Raw genomic sequence first — 24,395 nt, forward strand, 5'->3', positions numbered from 1 at the left:
CCGCTACGTCATTTAAAAAAAAGGCACTCTACACGCTTCCCGCTGCGGAGGGAGCCCAGAGCCACTTCCCGAACGTTCCGGCGGGGAGATGGACGCCTGGCACCTCCCACCCCCAGCACACTCCCTGCTGCGGGTGGGGACAGGGAGGGGGACACATCCCCCCCGGGCGGGGCGGTCTCGTTTCGATTGCCGGATTTGCGCCGTGGATTTGTTTCGATTCCCCCATTCCCACTCCCACGGTGACGCGGGCGGCGGGGCGGGACGCGGGGCGGGGAGTTTAAGGGCGACAAGCGGAGCGCGCCCCGGCGGCGGCGGCGGACGGGCCGGCAGGGAGGCAGGTAGTTAGACAGACAGACGGATGGATAGATGGATGGATGGATGGATAGATAGATAAATGGATGGATGGATGGATAGATGGATGGATAGATGGATGGATGGATGGATGGATGCGCTTCCTCGGCCACCCCTTGTACCCCCCTCGCCCTCCCGGTCCGGGCAGCCGGCCGGCCGCCGCTCCGTGCGGGATGCGGCCCCCGCGCCGCTCCATCGATGCTCGGTGCAGCGCGGGGGCAGCCGCGGCCTCCCGGGGGTGGCTTCCCATCTCGGTGGGGCTGTTGGGAGCTTCCTGCATGCCGGAGCAGTTCCGGAGGGGGACGTGCTGCCCCGACGAGGAGCGTGGGTGCGGGATTTGGAGTGTGGGCAGCGGGGGTGGCTGTTCTGGTTGGGAAGCCTGCCAGGGAATGTGTGGGGTGGTTGAAGGAAAAGGAGAAGAGTGCATTCTTGCTCCGGCCAGGCATCTGGGAGGATGTGTTGGCCTGGTATGGTTTGCGAGGAGGAGCTGGGGGAGATGGGATGCCGTGTCCGTGCTTGAAAAGAAGAGGGAGAACTCCTTTAGCATAGCCCGGAGCGAAGCATTGTTTTCAGTGGTTTTGGATCCTTTCCCTGAAAAACAAAACTCTTGTACAAGGTCGTGCAGTGGTCACTTAACAAAACAGACTTTTTCAACTGGAAAGGAGTTTGAGCACAGTGTGCACTGCAGAAGAATAAATGCAGAAGGATCTCTCACCAGCTTTTGATGTTGTTTTTTTTTTTTTGATTTTTTTTTAGCGATTTACAGAGAATTAACTTCAGATTTATCGAGAATGGGAAGAGGCTTTGCTTTCCCACGAAAACATGCCAGAAAGAGTATTTCCTATCAGTATTTTTTTACCAACATGCAATTAAGTTTGTCAAGCATTGGCTGTGAACTGTGCAAGCTTGAAAACCTTGATGTTAGGGCAATTTTGGTGTTTTCGTCTTGGGGTAGTTTTCGTTTGTTTTTTTCCTCATTCCAGAGTGAATATCCTCCGGACTGAATCTATACAAAGGAAATATGCAGGCTGTTTGTTGCCGTTTCTCTTAGCCAGTCACAGAATCATAGGAAATGCTGAGTTGGAAGAAAGTTATCAGGACCATTGAGTCCAAGTCCCAGCCCTATACAGGTCACCCATCCTGATAATCACACCATGTACCTGAGAGCATTGTCCAAATGCTTCTTAACTCAGACAGACTTGGTGTTGTGACCACTTCCCTGGGGAGCCTCTTTCCAGTATAAACATTTCCTGATTCAGCTTCAGTCAATTTTGTTGAGTCCTGTGGCTGGTCACCCCTCCTCTTTCCCTCCTGGGGAAGTCACAGACAGCAAAGAGTTATCCTCTCATTCTCCTTCAGGCTGAATAAAGCAAGTGACCTTAGCTGCTCCCCATACAGGTTCCTCTTCAGACCCTTCACCTTCCTTGTGGTCTCCTTTGGATGGTCTCTAACAGCTTAATGTGTTTTTTATTTCGTGGTGCCCAAAACTGCACGAAGTATTCAAGGTGAGGCCACACCAGTGCAAAGAAGAGCGAGACAATGACAGGAACATTGCCAGGCTGAGCAAACAACTGCAGCAGTGTAAACAACTCCCTCTTGGACTGAGTTAGGTCTTGTATGGCTGAGCTAGACTAGGTATTTCGAGACTCTTGTGATTTCAGAGAGAAACAGAAAGATGAGCATTTCCTCTGTTGTGAGGTTTTGGTGGTTTTTGTGTTGACACAGTAATGACACTCTGCAAACAGAATATTGAACATGCTTTTGTATAATTTTTTTTGTATATAAAATGGAAAATGCAAGTCTTTTCTTAATTTACTGGAAATCATAGGTATTTGTGTGTATAAACAGACGTGTTTCTTGAAAAAGCAACTCCAAACATGGCTCAACCATTCATTTTCTTAGGTATGACTTGTTACTGGTAGGTTGCAATGAGGGAAGACTCATTTGAAGCTGAAGGCAAAGAAGCCTGTTTTGTTTCCCTTAACAAAACAGGATGTGCTGTGGAGCAAGGCCAGACCTGTTGCTGCTGCAAGCTGTGAAACAGTCTTCAAGGAAGGCTGGTCAAATGTGCTTGGCCTGAGCCAAGCTTACAAGGAAAGGAGGAAGGATGTTCTGAGGTGTCATCTGGTTTTGGCTGGGATAGAGTTAATATTCTTCCTAGTAGCTGGTACAGTGGTACAGTGCTGTGCTTTGGATTTAGGATGAGAATAATGTTGACAAAACAGTGATGTTTTTGTTGTTGCTAAGCAGTGCTTATCCTAAGTTGAGCGTTTTTCAGCTTGTCCCACCAGTGCGGAGTCTGGGTGAGGGCACAGAAAGCTGGGAGGGGCAGCTGGGGCAGGTAACCTGAACTGTTCAAAGGGATATTCCATACCATGGAATGTCACATCGTCCATGGGTGTGAAACTGTCATTTCCCAGGGTCTAAAGCAGGCACAGAGCTGGTGTCCTGGGGTGTGTGCACCCACCTCTTTCTGTGAAAGGTGTTGTCTTGTTCCTGGTGAGGTGCTTCTGGTATTAATTGCCTCGCTATGTCACTTCCTTGCCTAGTGCCTTTCCTGTGTGCAAGTGAACCACAAATCTCTGCTCCAAAGGTCAGTAACATTTCAATGTTTGAAATGTTACTCCAAAGGTCAGTAACATTTCAAACCTGTTCTTGAGGTTTTGCATGGATTTCTGCTTGTCAGCAGGGCTAGCCCAACTTCTGGCTGGGTTTGGGTCCTGTTTCTGTAGTCCTGTTTGGTGGTCATGCATCTGAAGAAGAATTAAGCTGCCAAGCTGTGTCAGGTGTGAGTTTGGTTGGAGACATCAGTTAGCTAGGCTTTATTATTAATAATTCCTTTCTGACAGTTTGCACAATCAGAAAGCAACATAGAGTGGTAATCTGAAAAAGGAGACCCTTAGGAGGTCGTTCAGGCCAGCTCTGCCCAGAACAGGGCCCTAGCCCCACAGCCTTGTGTGTGTATTCTGCTTATAACCCTTGTTTCATTCAGACCTTGCACAAATCCTCCCTATCTGCTTTGTATGTGATGAGACATCTGTGCTAATTGCATCCTGGGCTGCATTTGCCAAATGTTGATAAGGATGTTTGTCTTGTTTCTGACAATGTCTGTGCCCTACAATCATCAGTTTACGACAGCACATTTCCAAGGAAAGCTTGGTATAAAATGAAGAGCAGCCTGGGAAGTTCTGTCTCATTCTGTGCTCTCTCACCCCAGCCATTTAGCATCTTTTGAAAGCACAGCCAGAACTTCGAAGTCTTACAGCTGACTCCCAAAATACAGAAATAGTGCTTGCCTGCTAGACCCAGGTCAGGTGAGAATTCCTTCTCAATAGTGAGAGATCCTTTCTGCTGTCAAGGTGTGCTGAATCAGTGTGGTACTGCATAGGTGAAGCTACAGAACAGTAGCCTGAATTCCCCTAGTAGTACTTCTGCCTTTAACATTTAGGAAGGAAGAGTATCTAGAGAAGCAAAATTCTGCAAGTGGTGTTGAGGGTTGCTTGTGTCCAATGATGGAGGTTGTGCACAGGTCTCCAGTTCAGATTGAAACAACCTGATAAAATGTTCTCTCTCTTCACTTACCTGGGAAATGGTTCTCTTTTTCTTTTTAGAGGCACACAGCTCCAGAGATGCTTGCTGTCTTTATCTTTGGTGTTCTGTGATGTATAGGACGCTGACTGGCCATAGAGCCCAGAAGCAGTAAAGAAACTTCATTTGGTCCAACTTGTGCTGACTTCAGGACAACATTCTCATAAGAAGCTATCACTATGCTGCTCTGCTTGCCCTAATCTAATCCAAATCTGCTCTAGAATCTCATTCATTATTTTCCAAGTGGTGCTGGCTTTTACTGGAAGCTAAGGGTCTTTGGAACATCCAAGGTCTGGTACAAATCTGGCAAGGTGACTTCTTACAGAATTTTCTTTTCTTGTTTTGTAGGACTGGGTGAGAATCTATCTATAGATAAGGCTATCTCTATCTATCTATCTGAATATATGCCTAATGATAGGGATGTGTGATGACAAGCTGTCTAAATTAGAGGCTCTTCATTTGAGTTGACCAGTTCCTCCAACATGAGCTGACATTTTACAGGGGCTGAATATGAGATCTTCATGTTCATTGTCGTCTTCTTCAATATCTCTCTTTATACTGGCTGAACATTAAATTAAAATATTGTTCAGATAGTCGCAGATGCCACTATAACCATTTTCAGACTAAGCAGATCCATGAGGATGTCTCTGTCTAAATTTCAGCTTCTTTCCAGTCTTCTTCATGAGATTTACAAGTGTGTCTGCTTGTAACCTGGTCAGTTATAAGCTGTTATTTTTTGTCTCTGCTGTTTCTTCAGGGCCTCCTGAAAATACAGGTGATGTCCAGATTTTTCATTTCACTTTTCAGCATGCAGTGGAAAACTGAGAGAAGACAACTTTTCCCTGCTTTTCACTGTCAAGGTTAGGCTTATACACATTGAAAGGAGACTGTGTTCTCTAAATATGTCTTTGGTAGCTGTTGTTCTCAGGAAAACAGGTAAAACTGGCTAGCAGGCAGAGCATTGCCATAGTTACGACCATTTTCAGCCTTCTTGACCTGTATTTTTCCTTCTTTTACTGGGTCTGCTGTGACATTCAAATATGTCTATATCAGGTCATGAGGAAAGTGTCATTTCGAAGATCTGAACGTAGTGTCCTTTTGCTGGGTGACTGCAGTGCTGCCTGCATGGTGCCAGATGGTGCTAGTGGTGGGCATGCAGCTGCAGGTGATAGTAAAAGGGTTTTAAAATCATGGGGATTTGGGGGGTTAGAAGGAAAATTAAGCTTAGTAGGCCCTGGGAAAGTGTAGGCCTTGTACTTGCTAGAAGTGCACCTATGTAGCTAGTATATGATAAATTATATCATTGTTAGATGTGATGATTGTTTAGTAATTAAATATAACTATTGTTTAATCATAAGAATAATCATGAGAAACTGTGGTCAGGGTCTTGAGAATGATCACGAGAAACTCATGCTTGAATAAAGTCAATGTATACAATAGAACAATATAAGTTTAATAATTAATATGTAAGTTATATAATGATAGAATATAAAATAGTTCAGCTCGAAAGCCATTGTTGGAGTCAGATTTGGGTCTGTACCTCTGATTCCCAAAGCTCTTCAATAAAAGCACCTGCATATAATCATATCCCGTGATTATATGTGTTCCTCTGGTGTAGCAGAATGGGTGACATGACAGGGGTGGCCTTTCTTGGCATCATGCTCTTGGAGCCAGGATGCTTTTGTTAAAGGAGAGCTAATAGGACCCTGAGGTTTCCTGTTGCGAAAGCATGAATTATTTGAATGCTGATGAAATGTGTTTAGTTGTAACTCGGCCACAGTGTAGATGTATTGTTACATCTTTTCCAACCTGTTGTCAGTTTGTAATATCTACGTCTTGGGTTAATGAGGAAGAAGGAATGATTTGCCTGCTTAATAGGACTAAGGAAAGCACAGTCTTTAGGAGTCAGATTTCCTGAAAATAGGAGGATTCTTATTTGTCACCATTCTTTTAATTCAGATGCAGAGCTCCTAAGATTGCTGTACTTCATTTGTTCCTTGCATTATGGCAATCTACTGTGCTTGGAGAATAAAAACATTTTTCTACCACTGAGTAATGCCATAGGGATGGATCTTTAAGGCTTAACTTTCAGGATCGAAAACAATTAAAAGCATGGCTGTGAAGACCGTCTATTTTTTTTCTGTGAATTAAACAATGTCATGCAATTTTTCTTTTTAAAATGTGTAAAGCAGATGCAGACAGAAAAATCAAAGGCTGGGGTTCAGTCTCAGATTTCTAAAGTTTTTAGCACTGCCAGCTTCAGATGTTCAGAAAGCATAAGCTGGCCTCTTGAGACCCATAGCTGGCATAAGGACCACAACATTTTTCAGTAGTGACAAATGGCTTTTCTGGGCAGTCTCCATTTGTGTTTTCAAAATTATCTTCTGAAGCAAGAGGAATCAAAACTTAGCATTGTAACCACTCTGAAGCTCCCTGCTTCTGACAGCAGTCTGACTGAAGCAGTTCAGTGGGACACTGACAGGCACAGTAACACAAGAGTTGATGACATGTAAAGTAAATGGGAATTTTTACCACTGGCAGCAGTAGGGTTTAGAGTAGATTGTTTCTGACTTAACTGTATAATCTTTTGGTTTAATTCTGTGAGTAAAAATTAATGTGCTTCATTTTGCTGTCACATTTGGGCTGCTGGTCTCAGGAGTCATGAAAAAAGTAAACAAAGTAGATCATGTTGTCTGTTTAATTTTTGTTTGTTTGTTTTGTTTCTTTTTTATTCCTGTGAGTTACAAGGTCTCAACAATACACTGGGAAGGGTCTCTCAGACCTTAGGGTGGCCCCACACCTTTATGTGTTTCACAGACTCCATAGATTGGGAGAAATCCCTGCTGCATGAGGGTGACATGTGTCTGGCTGGGATGTAGTTAATTTTCTTCATGGTAGCCAGTATGGTGCTTTAAATTTGTAAGCAAAACAATGCTGATAGCACAGTGATGTTTTAACTATTGCTGAGCAGTGTTTGCACAGTGTTGATGCCTTCTGTTCCTCATTTGGGGTGCACAAGAGACTGGGAGAGGGCATAGCTGGGCAGATGACTCAGACTGACTGAAGGGATAGTCCGTGCCCTATGGCATCATGCTCAGCAATGGTGATGAGAGGAGGGGACTTAGAGGGACTAGTCTTCCCTCTCTTGGCAACCTGAGCATTATTCTATGGCAGGGGGGTGGTTAATGACTGTCTTTGCATTACTTTGTTATCTTTCTCTCTTGTTCCAGGTCTCTTTTGGTTGCTGTGCAATTTTTATCTTGACCTACAAAATTTTTTGGTTTTACTTCTTGTTTTCTTTTTCCCTATCCCACGAGGGGTGATGGGATGCAAGCACTTAGCTGCCCAGTGGGGTTAACCCACAGCGCTCACCCCCAAAAAATCTTTCTAGAGTTATATCCAGATACAGCTGTGGCTTTTACCTGTGCCAGTTAAGTCAGAGCAATAGACAACAGTTTTGTTTAATGCTCCTCACGCTTGATAGACTTTACATAATAGGCCCTTTGTTAGTCCGTTGGTTTTGAGTTAAAATTGTTTGTGCTGCAGGAAGATGTTGGGCAATAGCAAGACATGCTGTGCTAGTCTTCACAGCAGTTCTTTTGGATAATTAACTTAGATGTCAGATCTACATGCCCAATGTATCTCTTGGGTCTACAAACTTGGGCGTAGTTGCTAAAGCCTGCAGCAGACATCCCAGTTATTTGTATGATCTACAGTTTAAAGTTTTGGCTGGGAAACTCCAGTTCTGGAAAAGGATGGGAACTTTTATTCTGGTGAAAATTCTTGTTGCCTGGAAAGGGGAGGAGGGCATGCTGCCTTCTGATCTTAAACGGGGAGTTCAGTTGCAAAATTTATCAGCACAGGACACGTTGGAAAGTTGTTTTAAAATGTTCGTTGTTGCTTCTGCTATACTGTGGGAAAAACAATCTTTTAAATATCTTGTAAATGACTTTTATTTGTACTTGTACTTTTAGTATATTCCAAAGAAAAGACAAAAATATAATTCTGGGGAAAAATATTACACTGAGTAGAAGCATAGCTTTCTTTAAAAAAAGAAGAAAACTGAAATTAAGCTATAATTTGGAAAACCACCAGTTCATGGGTATTCCTACTTGAAAAAACTCCTGTGTAGCTGACCTATTTTGGTATTATTCTTGAGAAAATAATTTGTCAAACTTTCTGATGATAAAGAATTGAAATCTGAAAGAATTACACAAAAGATGAGGTAGAACCATCTTTTAGCACTTGTTTTTTTTCCTTTGTTCTGTTGCTCTATTTTTAAACCTTTTTTTCACCTTAATAATGCTCATACCATATACTTCATGCAGTGTAAAAGAAGTCCTGAATATGTTATGAGTATGCTTGATTTGCTATCTGGAGAAGTAGTATTTTTAAAGTATATACTATATGCACATTGCTCAATAAATGATGATTTCATTTGCCTGTGATAAATGTAAAAAATTACCCCTCTGGCATGACTGATTGTCATACCTTCCCCAGGTAGCTGGGACCTCTTTTTCTTGAGTTTAGTTTTTATCCAGGATTTAATCTATTCTTGATGCTTCCCTGGAATTAGCAAGCTGATGGTTCAATTACAGATATCATCATGGAGTGTTCATTTGTTTAATTAAGATGTGACTTCTGACAGGTCATTTCCCAGTCAGTCTGAAGCAGTGCAGATCTGAGCTTTATGGTTTCACCTGATTTTTCTGCTGTTGCCTTTTCACAGTTATGGGCTGCTGCTTTCCCATCTGCTTAGTGCACTTGTGAGCCTGACAAATCCTTTTTGTGCTTGGATAAATGCAAAGGCACAGTGCCATCTGTAGTGTGCTTCATCATACCTCTGTGCTCACAAGACAGCACTGATTCTTGGTGTTTCAGCCTCATCATGAAGAGTACCACAGAGAAAATACATCAGTAATGTTTCTTGCTTTGTCTGTAAATTCATATACTTAAAAATATCTAGTTTGCTGTGTAGTCAAGAGATCTTGCAGATATTTTAGTCCTGTTTTCAGCTAGGATAATTTTCTACTCAGTAGTTGGTACAGTGCTGTGTTTAGTATGAGGATAATGTTGATAACACCCTGATGTTTTAGTAGTTGCTGTGCTGTGTTTGCCCTAAGTCAAGGACTTCTCAGTTTCTGATGCTGTCCTGTCAGCTGCAGAGGGGCACAGGAAGCTGGGAGGGGACACAGCCAGGACAGCTGACCTGAACTCACCTAATGTATATTCTCTATTATATAATGTCTGTGGAAAACTGGCCAGGGGCACTCCTCAGGAGCTGGCTGAATGTTGTTCAGTGGGTAGTGAGCAATTGCACCGTACATTAACTGTTTTGTTCTACATTTATTATTAGTACTATCAATGTTAGTATTTTCCCTTCTTTTTCGATGATGTTAAACTGTCTTTATGCCAACACACAAATTTTACTTTTTTTTCCCCTAATTCTCTCCCCCATCCACTCAGGGAGTAGGGGGGTGAGCTGAGGTTTATGTGGTGTTTAGCTGCCTTACAGACTAAAACCTTTACATTATGTTAGCAGGTAGCAAAGGTTACAGATCTTACGGGTTTTGTTACAGGCCTGTTAATACCTGGATAATAAGTAAATCTCTGCATTCTTATTTGGTGAATTAATCTTACTTAATTGCACTGAGATTTGTGAGATTCATACAGGTTTTTACAGGTAATGGAAGCAGCTTTTAATCATAAAATTAATCTGTAAACAATGATTCTACACAGCACTTTAGTATTGGATATTTATCTTGTCTGTTTCTTGTGTGCTGTTTCTCATACATGTAGCTGGTTTTCCTCTTGCGTTTGTTTCTTTCATCTAGCTGCTTGACCATGTGATTAGTTTTCTTTACTGACGCTGATTTTAGAATTTTAATGATGAAATAGTTTTTCAGTAAGTTACAGTTGATGCTAGTTTCAACCTTTGTTTTCTTTCGCCACTTCCTGTATTGATTTTAATAACTATCTTAACTCTGATTCAAGGTCCTTAAGCTCCAATTCTGTACTATGTTACAATATTTTATTGCAGTAATAAAGTTTCTAAGCAGTTCTGTATGCATTGGATTGTTGAGTATCTAGATGGAGGACCTGGATAAAAAAACTCATAAATAAAAAGCAAGTAAATGAGTTTTGTGTTTAATTAATTGAAATGTGTAGCTTCATGTGTTTCTTAAGCATATAAATGCTGTGTTTTCCTAGATATTTTCTCCTGCATTGAGCATATGCTCACACATTGAAATAATTTAGAATCCTAATTTAAAAGATACAGTTTAAGACCTGAGGATAAAAACTGAAACAACAATGCATACCAGTGGTAGATTTGGTTAGCTGAGGTTTATTAAAAAGTAGATTAAAAGTTGAGGAGGCATTAACAGCAAAGAGAGCTCTATTTTACTAGTCTATTTTGCAGGAAACAAAAAAGATGTGCTCTTTTGTCCTCCTTATCAAATATGCAAAAACTAAGATAAAAAATTAAGTCAATTATTAAGGAAAATAAATGTCTCATAAGTCAGTGGTTCTGTTTGATTAATTTTTTTTCTTTCTTTTTTTGCTTTCTTCAGCATGGATCCCATGACATATGCACAGTTGAAGAGGCAAGCTGGGAACCAGGATTTTAAAAATGGAAATTACTCTTTGGCCATCAAAAACTATGATGAAGCTCTACAAACACTTGGTTATTTAATGCAATGGGTCCCGTAAGTATTCTTGAATTATGAGATGTAAACCATAAGACAAGCCTGAAATATGTAAATATGTACAGTTGCACTGTTAATTCAAAACTCTGATTTTTGACCTAACAATTTTCTTGTATCTTTTTTTCACACTCTTTAGTGTACCAGTTTTATAGTTATTCTGTTCCATACATTTATGTGAGAGATTAATTAGTTACTTAAATCTGAATATTTTTACATAGACATCAATGATAAATTAGTACAATTAAAGCTCAAATGCTGAGCTTTTGCCATGTCCTGGCCTGTTATTACATGAGTCGTTTGATTATCTGTAAAATGATTCATACAGGTTACTTTGTTCTTGTTATTGGGTCATTCTCAGTATTCTGCGACTTGTTAAAAATAGTTTTTCAGCAGGAGATTTCTTTGGGTGTTTCTTTCAAGATGCACTTTTAAGTGCTTTTTATCAGTTGGTAATATTATTAATGATTAAATAGTTGAGTATTATGTTAACTATTAAATATTCATTACTACTGTATATTAACGCTGCTGTCAACCTAATTGAACACCGGCCACTCATTTATTTTAAACGTGGATTTTTCTGTTGACTTCACCAAGTGGTGATACACCAAAATGCATTGAGTTTGTTTTTTTGGTGACCCAAAAGTTTAGTACTCTTTCCATCTCACAGCTTCCATTGATGTGTCTGTTTTCCCCCATTCCTGGCTGCTGGCTTTCACTGGCCCATATGGAGGTATATCGAGGTGGTCTGAACTCTTGGTAAATCCTCATACTGCTTCAGAGAACACCAGGTTATCTCTATGGGTATCACTAAAGTATCATTAGGATATCTCCAAGACATTTTATAGCCAATTTTCAAATGATCTTTATTATCTCCAACTACATTTTTTTACCTCTGATTTTGTCAGGTGGGTGATATGTATAGTTTTTTCATTTATTTGTCTCACTGACTATAAAGTATGATCCTTTTTCAAGTGAATAAACAGTAATGCTAAAACCGTATCTTTAGGTGTTCCCGGGACATAGCTGTGTTGTTGTGCAACAAATCAACTGCTCTGTACTGCCTGGGCAAATGGAAGGATTCAATGGTTTTGGCCCACCAAAGCTTACAGTGGGATTCGGAGTATGTTAAGGTATTCAGATGCTTGAGCTGGCAGTTTTTGCATGCCTTGCTTGCTTTTTTAGAATTTATTTTTTATTTAATAGTGGTGTAATGATCTTTTTGTTGTGTTTTTGCTTTGGGGCATGATGAGTAAATATAGCATAAAATTCCAGAATCAGTGTTGATTCTACGCATGAGCATGAGATTCATGGCTGTAACAGTATTTTTAATGGAATGAAGCAGCTCTCTTTTGCACCAGGAGATGCTGGTTCTCTCTGGGTCCCAGTGAGAGAGGTACCAGTGCTTTCAAGAAATGTAACTATCAAAATCCTAAACAAGGGTTACATGTTAATATATCTCCAGTTCCTGGGAGTGGTACTTGGTGACCGAGGTCATACTGTATTTCTAGTGGACAGAACAATACATTACACTTGGCTTGTGGTTAAATACACATTGATTAAGTACACCTTGACTCAAGTAGATATCTCCTGAGAATAAGTAGGAGTTGTACAGTATTTATGATACAGAGTTTACTCTTGGATTGGCTTTTGTGTGCAATAAACAGTCTTCTGGTCTAACACTAAAGACTCCTGGAGCCTTTAGTAGAACGTTTTTTATTTAGATATGGTAAAATTGCATCCAAATGCCCATTTAACTTGTACTGTATTGCAACATTGCTAGTTATCTGATTTGAACAAATTTACTCCACTGTGACTCTGAGCTGGTACAACCTAATTCAGGGTGAATATAAATACGTTTAGGTGATGTTGGCTGAAGAATATATGCATTGTGGGAAATACTGCAAAATGCAGTCATGTGGAAGCATAAATATATATTCTGGACCTTGTGGCACAAAAAACCTCAGTCTTGTCCAGAGAATTTAACATACATTTGGTGAAAGTATGTCTTTCATCCTGTAGTTATTTTCCAAGCTTTAAATTTCAGGATTCCACTTTTAGTGTCTGTGATAATATGAGTAACATACTGTGAATTTCAAGGGATTAGAAGAAAATAGTTTATTTCACTTTTTCTTTTAATCTGTGTAAAAGAAGCAGTGGAAATAGTACTACATGTAATTTTTATAACATAATGTGAGAATTAAGAAAAAAACAAAACCAAACTTTTTTGTTTGGTAGTATCTCTGCATATTTTCCCAGCATCTTTTTTTCTCCTTTTTTTTTTCAGGCTTATTATAGAGCTGGCCACTCATTCATCATGTTATCAAAGTCTAATGAGGCAGTTTCTATGTTCCACAGAGGTCTGGTTCTCCTGAATTCTGCAGATCAAACTCAAATTGCTGAGTTTATAGCAGGAATCTTCATAAGTGTCAATGGTAAACTCAAATTAAGACCTTAATTTTTCTAAGAGCCTTTCAGTAGTGATGATGACAGTAGTATGTCCTTTGTGAGGTCATTCCTTTGATTCTTCAGTGTGTCAGGCCTGTTTGAGGATTATGAATATACTGAGGATGTGATGAATTTGGTCCAGTTTACATACAGCAGACACCAACAATCTCAAAGCAGTGCAGGGGAGTGAGTTGTCTCACAGGAACACATCAATTATGGAATAGTTAGAAAAGGTCAAAATTTACAGTCAGGAAGACAAGATTGGAGGTTTGGAGCTCCAGATCCCAGAGACTTTAAGTGAGTTTTGTCCAGATCACCCTTCTTTTCTTTTAGCCAGGTAGATTTGAAAATAATTAGAAGATAGGCAGTTTAAACTTTGTTACAATGGAATGTATTTCAGTGTGGATGACTTTCCCGCAGCAATTAATGGACAGCAATGTGGTCTTCCCGTGGGATTGTATGGATATTTCTCAGCAATGTCCATTGTCTGTCTCCCTGCCCTCTCTCCCCAGTCTCTCCTCCTCTACTTGCTTTTAGTCTGTTTAGTGTGCTTTGTCTGATGGGCCTACAGCCATGGCAAGACATTTCAGGCTGTACCTCTGCTGCCTTTTCTTGAGCCCGTAGCCCCACATTAAGGTCCTTGATTGATGGTTGCAGAGTCAGAAGCTGATTGACACGTAAGTGGAAGAATTGCCATGAGGTTCACAATGCCTTGGCGCTTTGAGGTGTTTCTTGAGAGCAGGGATTAATTTTTCCCCCCTTTAATGAAGTCTAGACACTGATAAAGAGGGTGCTGAATCAGTTGGGTGACCAGCTTTTCTTAAGCCCTCACTGGGCAATCCCCTGGGTATTGACCAGTGCTAAAATGATCACTGTGTAATGAATTAATTTAGCTGGACACTCTGACCTTTGAAGTGCTGTGTGTACCAAATAGTCTTCTCTATTGCTTATTCTTGCAGACGAACTAATCTTGCCACAAGCTTTCTACCCTGCATATGATTATATCTTCAGTGCACGTTTCAATGCGCTGATTTGGCAAGCAGTGATAGAAAGGCTGGCCCAGAAAGGGAAGTGGCGGGTAAGTGTGTCACCATGTCACCGCGTCACCTCGCACTGCACATTGGGCACTCATGTCTTACCACTTCAGCATAGATTTGTGTTGCCTTAAAAGCCAAAACTGTGAATATATATTGCTGCCTGGTTCAAATGTCTTGATTTTTAAGACTTGGAAAAATGCTTTCAGTGATAAATAATTTCTGAAATTCATTTCTGAGAGGGATATGATAGACTTGAAATCCTGCTTGTCTCTTGCTGCTGTCTGGTGTCTCTCTTACAGTACCACCTAGAGTCACTATTCAATTCAATACTATTCAAATTAGAGGGGAAATATACAAATTTATTTGTGGTCCCTTTTACTTTTCCTTCTGTATGACAAGCTGGATTTTTGAAACTGTCAGTGAAAAACCCACAATAAAGGAGCATCTCAATGGAAGTACATGGTTGTTGAGAAAAAACAGATAATAGAGGGTAGATAATCTGAAATTATTTTAGTCCTCTCAACTGTGGAAAAAACTGATCATTGTCAACAACATTGGGATGTTGTTGGTGAGGTGCAGTAGGGGCAGCAGGGCACCTGTGAGGAGTGGCTGGAGCTGCGTCACTTCCAGCTGGCTCCGATAGCCCTATTTTAGAGCATGGCTCAGCCAAGGTGGTGGTGCCTCAGAGAAAGTGTGTTATAGAAAGGGCCAAGCTACCTGGGAGAGTGAGGGGGAAAGAGTGGGAGCAACCATCCTGCGAGCCCCAGGGGTAGAGAAGGAGGAGGTGCTCCACGCCCAGAGCAAGGGGCTCCTTTGCATCCTCTCACAGGCAAAATGGAAGCTTCAGCTGAGGTTTATCAGGGAAACCCTCCTGTTAAATCATAAGGTTCAGACAGGACCCATTTGCTTTTTGAACTCCTCAGAGGGTTGCCTAGATACTGTTGGATCCAATCCTACTCCCAGACTTGGTGAATGGTTTATGTTTAAAGGATAATATACATGTAATTGAACCTTTATATGACTTTGTCCCACTGGATTAAGGATGGCAAACCAAACATATATATCTATCTATATATATATATGAATAAAATTAATAACTTGTATAAATTTATGATAATGATCAGACTAAAATACATTAGTCAGAATTATTTACTACACGGTACAGATAGTTATAACAGTTAGTAAATATTGTATAATAATATATACACTATGTAATAGTGTACTATTTATTGAAGCAATAATAAAGCATTGGTATTAAAGATAGAAAAATTGTTATTATGTAGAGATTGGTGTTATTCACCCATGCCAGTGGCCATGAGCAAACCTCTTTTGCTCAGCCTCCAGGAGTAACCTTGAGGGGAATCTCCACTCAAGGGAGGAATCTCTGCACACATATAGGAAGGGGAATGTTAGAAGACCCTGCTTTTAAAAAGTGTGACTGTGCTTTTGTCATATAAAGTGACTGTCAGTCATATATTTCTAGACTGGCTGTGTCAGCTTAACAGCTTTAGATAAGTTATCAGTAGTATCACCTGTTGGTTTCTGTATCAGGAGCTTTGCTGTGTCATCACTGGTAGCAGTGTCTGTCAGAAAACACTGTTTTTCACATCCTCAGAATGTGTAACTGGGATTCATGAGTCAGGCTAGTCTCAGCATTCTTCAAGACCATAAGCAGTGTGACCTTCCCTTCTCTATCCATCACTGATAACTTTTACAAATAAGGTAAAGTTCAAGCTGTTTTACCACCGCTTTACCATCACTCTGCTTAGGCAGAGTAGCTTGTGGAGAGACCATGAAGGAACAGGGTTCTGACAGTAACCACAGCCTGTGGAGGACTCACACTGGAGCTATGGACTCACTGGAGCCCCACATTCCCCATGCAAGCCCCTACTCTGGGCAGGGACATCTTTCACTAGATCAGATTGCTGAAAGGCCGGCCGAACCTGACCTTCAACACTCTTTAGGATGGGGCATTCAGAGCTTTACTGGTCAGCCTGTTCCAGTGCCTTACCACCTGTATCATAAAACTTTTTTCCCTTATGTCCAATGGAACAAACTTTCTTTCAGGTTAAAACTGCTGCCTCTTGTCCTGTCACAAAGGCCTTGTTAAAAAGTCTTTTTTTAAAGCCCCTTTTTTTATACTGACTTTATTGCAGTAAGTTTTCCCTGCAACCTTCTCCAGGCTGAATAACTCCAGAGAGTTGCTCCATTCCCATCTAATTGTGGGATGGAGAGTTGTGCCATTTTGTGGCCCTCCTCTGGGCTCATTCCAACAGGCCCATGTCTTTTCTGTACTGGGGATCCTAGAGCTGGATGTAACATTCCAGGCTGGTCTCAGCCGAGCAGAGTCACCTCCCTTGACCTACTTTTCATGCAGCTCAGGATCCCGTTTGTTTTCTGGGCTGTGAGTGCACATTGCTGTTTTTTATCCTATTTTTCATCCACCATTATCTCACAGGTCCTTCTTCTTTAGTCTGTATTGATAGTTGAGATTGCCCTGGGCCAGGTGAAGGACCTTGCACTTGGCCTTGTTGATCTTCCTGGGGTTCCCATTGGCCTGCTCCTCAAGCCTGTCGGAGTCCCTCTGGGTGTCATCCCTTCCCTTGAGCATTACCAACTGCATCACTCAGCTTGGTGCCATCTGCAAACTCGCTAAGCGATTGAAGGCACCTCACTGGCAATGTCATTAATGAAGACAGTGAATGTACTGGTCCCACTAGAGGCACTGAAGGGACACCACTCACTGCTGGTTTCCACTTGGACACTAATCCATTGACTACAGCTCTTTGGATGCAGCCATTCTGCCAATTCCTTATCCATCCAGCAGTCCATTTGTTAAACTGACACCACCTCAATTTAGAGCTAAGACTGTTGTGGGGCACTGTATTGAAGGCCTTATAGATGGCATACATAGTCCTTCCCTTGTCTTCTGGTGAAGCTAGGTGGGTTTTCAAGAAGCAAGGCAAAGTTTTTTAGAGAAACTGAGAAAACCGAAGAAAGCAGAAGATACAGTATTCATTTCTTGCTTTCTGCTTGGGATGTTGGTGTTAGCTGGACAGTGTTGTCCCCAGTATAAACATCCATTCCTAAAGCAAAGCACTGGAAGTATTCCAAGTATTGAAGAATCTTTTAGGGCCTAACTTTTTTAACATGGTTTTTATTTCTGAAGAAACTTTCATCACTTGTACCTTCCTACACTCCAGTGTATATTACATTAATTCAGTTGAAAATTAGAAACTGAGATTCAGTTGTGATGTGACAAAAAGATTTGACTGAAATATTGTTAGCCTGTGCTGGCTTTCTGACAAGATCTGATGAGGCAGTGGAAAACAAAGTTTTAAGTGTGCTTATAAGAGCATTAATGTTTGGGTTTTTTTTCAGTCTTGTCTGTTGTTGTTGTCTGAGAAGCAACAGTTGCCCCATGATCTCAGAGTTAACCAGGTATCTCTGAAGAATCTCTTTGAGGTAAGTTCATGTTTTCTCTTTCTTTTCTTCCTAATAACTTTAGTGAGAGATTTTCCATCTTGAACCAAGAAAAATAAAATGAAAAATAATACATGGATGTTATATGAATATACTTTATCATCTGTTTGTTTGAAAATTTAACTTAATGTAATGTAATATTTCTGAATGAAATTTAGTATTTCCAAGGTGTATTAATATTACAAAGCTGTAATTAATATTACAGTAGCTGTAGGAAGCTATCTGTGAGCCAGGAGCTGCTGGGAGTTCACCAGCTCTGCAGCTCAGGAGCAGCCAGTTTCATAGCAGTGGCATACCAGGTTTCTAAAGGCATCTCACAGTGTTTGTGAGAAATTGAGAAATTCCATTGGGCTTTACCATTGGACTCTTATAATTATTTGGGTTGGAAGGGACGTTAAAGGTCATCTAGTTCCCCCCCACCCTGTCATGGGCAGGGACACTTTCCACTAGACCAGGTTGCTCAATGGCCCATCCAGCCTGGCTTTGAACGCTGTCAGGATTGGGCACCCACAGCTTCTCTGGGCAACCTGTTCCGATGCCTTGCCACCATCACAGTAAAGAATTTCTATATTTCTTACAGTTTCTTTCCTGACAGGAACTTTAGAAGACATGAGCTGTAGTATCTCTTCTTGCCATTAAGTTAAGGTTTGGTGATGTATGAATGCAAGACTCACAAGATGAGAGCAAAATGAATCTGTTTATTGCAGAGTTAAGACAGTATTTATACACTTAGTGTGAGAGTCTTTGTCCAGTCCTTTGCACGCAATCCGGCTGCAGGCCTGTAAGAAATCTGTTGGCCTCAAGGTTTGGAGGCTTTGAAGAAACAAGATGTCTTTCCTGTTCTCAGATAGTGTGTGCTTTCTCTCATGCTTCCTAGGAATTTTGTCAATATCAGGTTTTGCTGTTTCTCACAAAGGTTTATGTTGCCCCAGGCCCCCAGCTGGGTAATAATTAGCATTGACTCTATGATTCTCAGAAGGCTGATCAATCCCTTTATTATTCTATACTTATTAAGAAACCCACCCTTATAGACAGTCATGATACAAGTGGACCCAATTGGTCCTTCCATCTAAACACCATCACCATTAGCCAATTAAGAGTATTTTTACCCTTTGGTAAACAAATCTCCGTAACACATTCCACATGTTCACAATAACAGGTGCAGCAAGTGAAGATAAGAATTGTTTAGTGTTCTTTTCTCTGATCTTCTCACTGCCATTCCCAGGACAATGCCTGGGAAAGTTGTGCCTGTTGCTCTCTGTGGCCAAAGACGTGCTGCCACAGGTTTAAGTTGTATTGGTGGAATATACTAGAATTTGTCATTTGGCTGTTACAGTCCTTGTGGTACTTTGGTCATAATAACTTAAAATTGGTGCTTTTACCTTAATTGTATTGCAGTTAGGTGCCTGACAGAGTGAGCAGGAGTAATTCTGAGGGTAATGCAAGGGAAATAAATTCTCATCTCCTCACAGGCTTGTCTTTAGAGATAGTGGAAGAATTAGTGAATGGATATATGCAAGCATGTCTTGTCTGGGTATCATTGGTGTGCTGTGCCAATGCTAGCACAGTAGCTCCACACTGGCAATGAAGCCTGGAAACACAGCAGAAGACCCATGCAGAGCGTCTTAGCAAAGTATCTTCCATCAAAGCAAAATGCCTCATTGAGACAGGAAAAATGGGCAGGCTTTACAAAATAGTACAGCCCTTTTTTTGTTGAATTGGACCAACCAGTCTTACCTGTTTTAGTGGGTTTCTTGTACACATGGAAGGGTGAAAGAATCAAGACAAAAAACCCCTAAGTACCAATCCTCCTTTGCAAAAATTAGAAAATGTGGCTTTCTGACAACTCAAATTTCCCCTGCTGCTGCTACATTCTCTCTATAATCTGTTGTATTTTGGTTTGATAACTGTGCTCAAAGATTAATTCTTGCCAGTCAAAATTTGGCATGAAGTATTAGAAAAAAAGACTTATTTGTCAATGTTGGAAGCATGTGTGAAGGCTGCTATTTAAAAAGATGACTGGCACAAATGGAGAAGTTTTGTCTGAACACTGTTTCCGACCACCTCCTCATGTCCTGATCCTTCTGGCATATTGTCTCAATTTCCATCTTAGCTTCTGCTGCACACCTCCAGAGTATCCTATATTGCTATACCCCTTGTAGACTGCGCTTCATGTTCATTAAGTCCTTGCTAGAATTTTTAAGTTCAGCTTGCTTCTGCTCAGGCTGTGTAGTTTCTCAGAATCCCAGAGTCATTGAGGTGGGAAGAGACCTTCACAATCAACACAGCAGCACTATAATCATCCCTAAACTCCAATTGACACATCCAGATGCCTTTTGAACACTCACTGGTTGGCAACTTATTCCAGTGCCTAACCACTCTTTCAGTCAAATTTTTTTCCTAATATCCGGTCTGAACCTCTGCTGACCCAACTTAAAGCCATTTCTCCTCCTTCTTTCACATGGAAGGTGGTGAAAGAGATCAACCTCCATCTGGCTACAGCCTCTTTTCAGGAGTAGTAGAGAACAGTGACATCTCTCCTTGGCCTCCTTTTCTCCAGGGTAAACAATCCCAGTTCCTTCAGCCTCTCCTGATCAGACTTTTGCTCCAGGACCTTTCACCAGCTCCATTGCCTTTTTCTGGACATGCTTCAGCACCGCAATGTTTTTCCTGTAGCGAGTGGCTCAGAACAGAACACAGGACTTGCAGTGTGGCCTCGCCAGTGCCAAGTGCAGATAGACCATTCCCACCCTGGTCCTTCAGGCCACGCTATTCCTGACATCAGTTTGTTGGGACTGAGGCCACCAGAGGAGGCCACCAAGATGATTACGGGAATGGAGCACCTCTCCTGTGAGAAAAGGCTGAGAGAATTGCAGTTGTTCAGCTTGGTAAAAGAAGGCTTTGTGGTGACCTAGTTGTGGCCTTCAGTACCTGAACGGAGCCCACAGGAAGGATGGTGAGAGACTTTTTACAAGAGCGTGTCGTGACAGGAGGAGGGGGAATGGATTCAGAGTGAAAGACAGTCGGTTTAGATTAGTTATCAGGAAGAAATTCTTTACTCAGAAGGTGCTGAAGCACTGGAACGGGCTGGCCAGAGAACTTGTGAATGCCCCATCCCTGGAAGTGTTAGACGTTGAATGGAGATTGGAGTAGCCTAGTGTAGTGAAAGATGTCCTTGCCTGTGGCAGGGGGTTGAAACTAGATGGTATTTAAGGTCCCTTCCAACCCAAGCCATTCTGTGTAAGTGTATGAAATAAATAGTTCCATTTCACAGTGGCTATGGCTTTGTTGTTGTTGTTCTACTGATTCTTGTCACGCAAATATAGAAATTAGTGAAAAAGAAATGCTTTCTGTGTATGTAAAAATAATGCGTTGTAATTGTTCTCTTTGCTACCAGACTTCTGAGTTGTATGGTCACGGTGAGAAGCTGCAGGAAGTAGCAGAGTTAGTCAAGTGGCTGATTTCCATTGGGGCGAAGGCCGAGTCCATCGGACTGTATCCACTGCATGCTGTTATCAGACTGTGTATCAAAGCAAGTGAGTGACATCTGCAGCTAAAATAAAACAATGCTGGCTTTTATCAGAGGACTGACTGGACCTTTTTTAAATTTAAAAAAATGTCCCAACATTCCAGGTCAGGTGATCTAGGTATACTCTTGCACATGCCAATAAAGCACTCTTTTAGAAATGTTGTAAACACTCTCCTTGATCAACCATGCCTGATAGTGGTGGAAACCTAATATAATTGTTCTTTTCTGTGTTTTGAAGCAGAAGTGTGATTGATATGGGTCTTTTGTAACCCGAATACATCAGTTTTAAAAAAGGTACAGTTTTTCTTTCCACCATCTTGGTGTGGAGGAACAGTTTCTTTGTGTGTGGTAGAGTCATGAGTCAACCTTAGATTTGCATCTTGCCACTCCAAAGGAGAAAAAAACCCCAAGATCTGTTTCTTTAAATGTTTCTTTTATAATTTCAGCAAAGAACCATCTCTTCAGCTGGTTACTGACTTGGAGGCCGGAGCTGAAGGATAGGATCAACCAGAAAGACAGAGATGGACAGACCCTGCTGCATATTGTGGCCTCTTCCAGTGAATACTCACAGAAACGCAGTAAATACTTTTTTTTTGTGTGTGTGTGTGTGTGTGTATTGTGTTGTTTTCATATGGAAAAATCTATAATGAAAGAAGGTTTCAGACCCTGGTGTTAACTCTTTCATGCTAAGGAAGAAAATGAGAAAGTACCTGAATGCAGACTTGTAGTAGCAACTGATATTTAAACACTCCATGTTTTCCTTTTTAAATTTCTATGCCTGATGTGTGGCCATTTTCTATACTCTTTGATTTGTCTGGTTAGGGTTTTCTCATAACTATGCTGCAGTTTTTAGAATCCTAGAAGTAACCTTTTAAATTTTGATATGCCCTTAAAATCACATTAGATGACCTGGAGGCCTGAAACAAAGAGTTTTAAATCTAACAGCAAAAAGCTGTGAGACGAACATTCCTAGTAACATTTTTGAGTCAAAATTGGGAACATATTGGGAATTCATTTGAAATAGACATGTTCAAAGAAACAAGAATTTTCAGACTGTATATAAACAGTAATTTATATACACTATATCATCCAACATTTTTTTATAGACACTCCCAAAAGCCTGCCCAATTTTTTGCATTATGGTATACGTGTTTTGTTCTTTTTAATTACCAGCAGAACATCTAATCTATCTTTTTTTTTTTTTTTTTTTTAATTAATAACTCAAGTTTTATTCAGCTAAACAGTATTTTATTACATTTCCTGTCCTGGTTAGACAATTACTACTGATTAGGTTTTCTAGGCTGTATAAACCTATGAAGTGGCTCCTTTACTGCACCTGCAGTGTATTAATCAAGTCCTCCTTAACTCTTTCAGGATCTTTCTTGTTCTATGGTATTTAATTAATCGCTAGTTATATGATAGCATTAAACAATCCTTTATTAAATTTTGTCCTTCAACTATTGATTATGTTCTCTTCAACTATTAAGTTGTTCTTCAACTATTGATTAGAGGGTATGGGTCCATTGAGTTCCTTTCTGCAGGTCGGTGAGGTAATTTCTCAAGGTCTTCTACTGACACTCAGCCAACACAGGTCTAAATTAAAACCAGCTAATTAAACGCAGTCGAACATTCCTTAGCTAAGTAAACATAGTTCATTATAAAATTTTTAAAGGACTACAAAATTCGTGGCTTAGATATAACTTTCTGTCAGGCCTCTCCTATTCTTTTACATAGTTGAAAATTTAAAGCCTAGATAGCAGTGTGCCTTGTCAGAGGAGGTAAACTAAATGCTTTCCTTCAGTTTCTGTGGGATTTCATTTTATGTTACCCCAGCTTTTTTCCTTGTATCTCTTACTCTGCCCACAAGGTGGCAACAGGAAGCAAACATGACAGCCACGGTAGCACCAGACTTTTGTATTCTTAAAGTTTATTTGGTAATATTCATATGGCATTTATTATGTAGAGAGCACATATTTTTAATATGTATTTATTTACTAATATTTATAACTTTATGTATTATATATAATATTGGAAAATATGTATTTTTATATGTATCTGCTAAAGTTTATTTCTTTATAGCTATATATAATAAATATTATAAATCATAAAATCACAGAATCATTAAGTTTGGAAAAGGCCTCTGAGATCTTCAAGTCGACTGACTTCCACCTTGTCGACTTATGACACTGGAAGAATTTAGATTGTTTAAAAGTTAAAATTATGCTAGAAATTCTGCCAAGTAATTAAAAATAAAAAACAGAACAAAATAATATGAATTTGTGAATGTGAATTATTCTTCCCCTAATTTTTTTCCATGTATTGCTTTAGGACAAACAGAAGATGTGATCATGCTCCTGAATTTTGGGGTTGATCCCACTGTTCCAGATGCACAGTCAAGATATGTCATAGATATATTGAAAAAGAATAAAAACTTTGATGCTGTAAAAGAAGTCAGCAAGCAGATTGAGCAAAACACTTCCTCTGGGAAACAGACAGGTACTACATGCAGTGTGCACTTTCCCTGTTTTAAAATTATAACCTTTAGGTACAAAATAATTTTATTTCAAATACCTAATTGTGGGTGTGTTTTATTGTAACTTTTCTTGTGAGTTGTCACTGTGATCTCCTGCTAGTCAGTAGTGAATGAACATTTTGTCCTTGCTTGAAAGCAACTGCTGTTTAAGTGATGTTCAGATCAAGCTTGGCATAAAGCAAAGTTTTTAGGCTACATCTCAATTTTCATGTGTGTATTGCTTGTAAGTTTATCAGAAAACACTGGGTTTCATTGTGCTTGCATCTTACAGCTCCCGGAAAAGGAGATTTTCTTTTTTTACTGTGGAGATCTCTGCTCTGGAGAAGGTTTTAATACAGTGATTCTCCATTAGGAGGTTAACACCAATACCTCAGTGGTAATAATGGCTTTGGTTGGCATTTTGGGTTGCACGGTCTTTTGTGGCCAGGATTTTTTTTTGGTTTTTGGGTTTTTTTGGTGATGCACAGCCTGCAAGTTTTCTAAGCTTTCTGCAAATGAGAGGCTGGAGAATGAGCCTCAGCTTTACAGGTAACAATCTGAGGCTAGTCTTTCTTTCTAAAAAGATGACCAACCTTGTCTCTCTCTTTGTCCTAAGAAGTAAAGCTACTGTTTTGTTTGGTCTTTCATGTAGCTGAATTCCTGAAGCATTTAGGAAGTCCAAGCCAAGTTTTTGGTGTTTGTTTAAGGGCATGTATTGGGACATTGTTTAAAATCTGCTATTT

The 24,395-nt window shown here is 40.5% G+C and overlaps 1 protein-coding gene across 2 annotated transcripts in view; it reads left to right on the forward strand.

The window, feature by feature from the left end:
* Positions 1-206: 206 nt before the first annotated feature.
* The window catches only part of TRANK1 (tetratricopeptide repeat and ankyrin repeat containing 1), a 51,248-nt gene continuing 27,059 nt past the window's right edge, over positions 207-24,395 (forward strand). Inside the window, exons 1-9 of one of the 2 annotated variants that reach the window (XM_030265211.4) lie at positions 207-338; positions 10,512-10,646; positions 11,653-11,776; positions 12,931-13,078; positions 14,051-14,169; positions 17,510-17,593; positions 21,009-21,147; positions 21,587-21,718; positions 23,469-23,636. In XM_030265211.4, coding sequence (XP_030121071.2) covers positions 10,513-10,646; positions 11,653-11,776; positions 12,931-13,078; positions 14,051-14,169; positions 17,510-17,593; positions 21,009-21,147; positions 21,587-21,718; positions 23,469-23,636 — 1,048 coding nt within the window. In that variant the 5' untranslated portion in view covers positions 207-338; position 10,512. The remainder of the gene's footprint in view (positions 339-10,511; positions 10,647-11,652; positions 11,777-12,930; positions 13,079-14,050; positions 14,170-17,509; positions 17,594-21,008; positions 21,148-21,586; positions 21,719-23,468; positions 23,637-24,395) is intronic. The other variant, XM_072925855.1, reaches the window with a different exon arrangement.

This window comes from Taeniopygia guttata, chromosome 2 (assembly GCF_048771995.1).
Source record: "Taeniopygia guttata chromosome 2, bTaeGut7.mat, whole genome shotgun sequence".
Lineage (NCBI taxonomy): Eukaryota > Metazoa > Chordata > Aves > Passeriformes > Estrildidae > Taeniopygia > Taeniopygia guttata.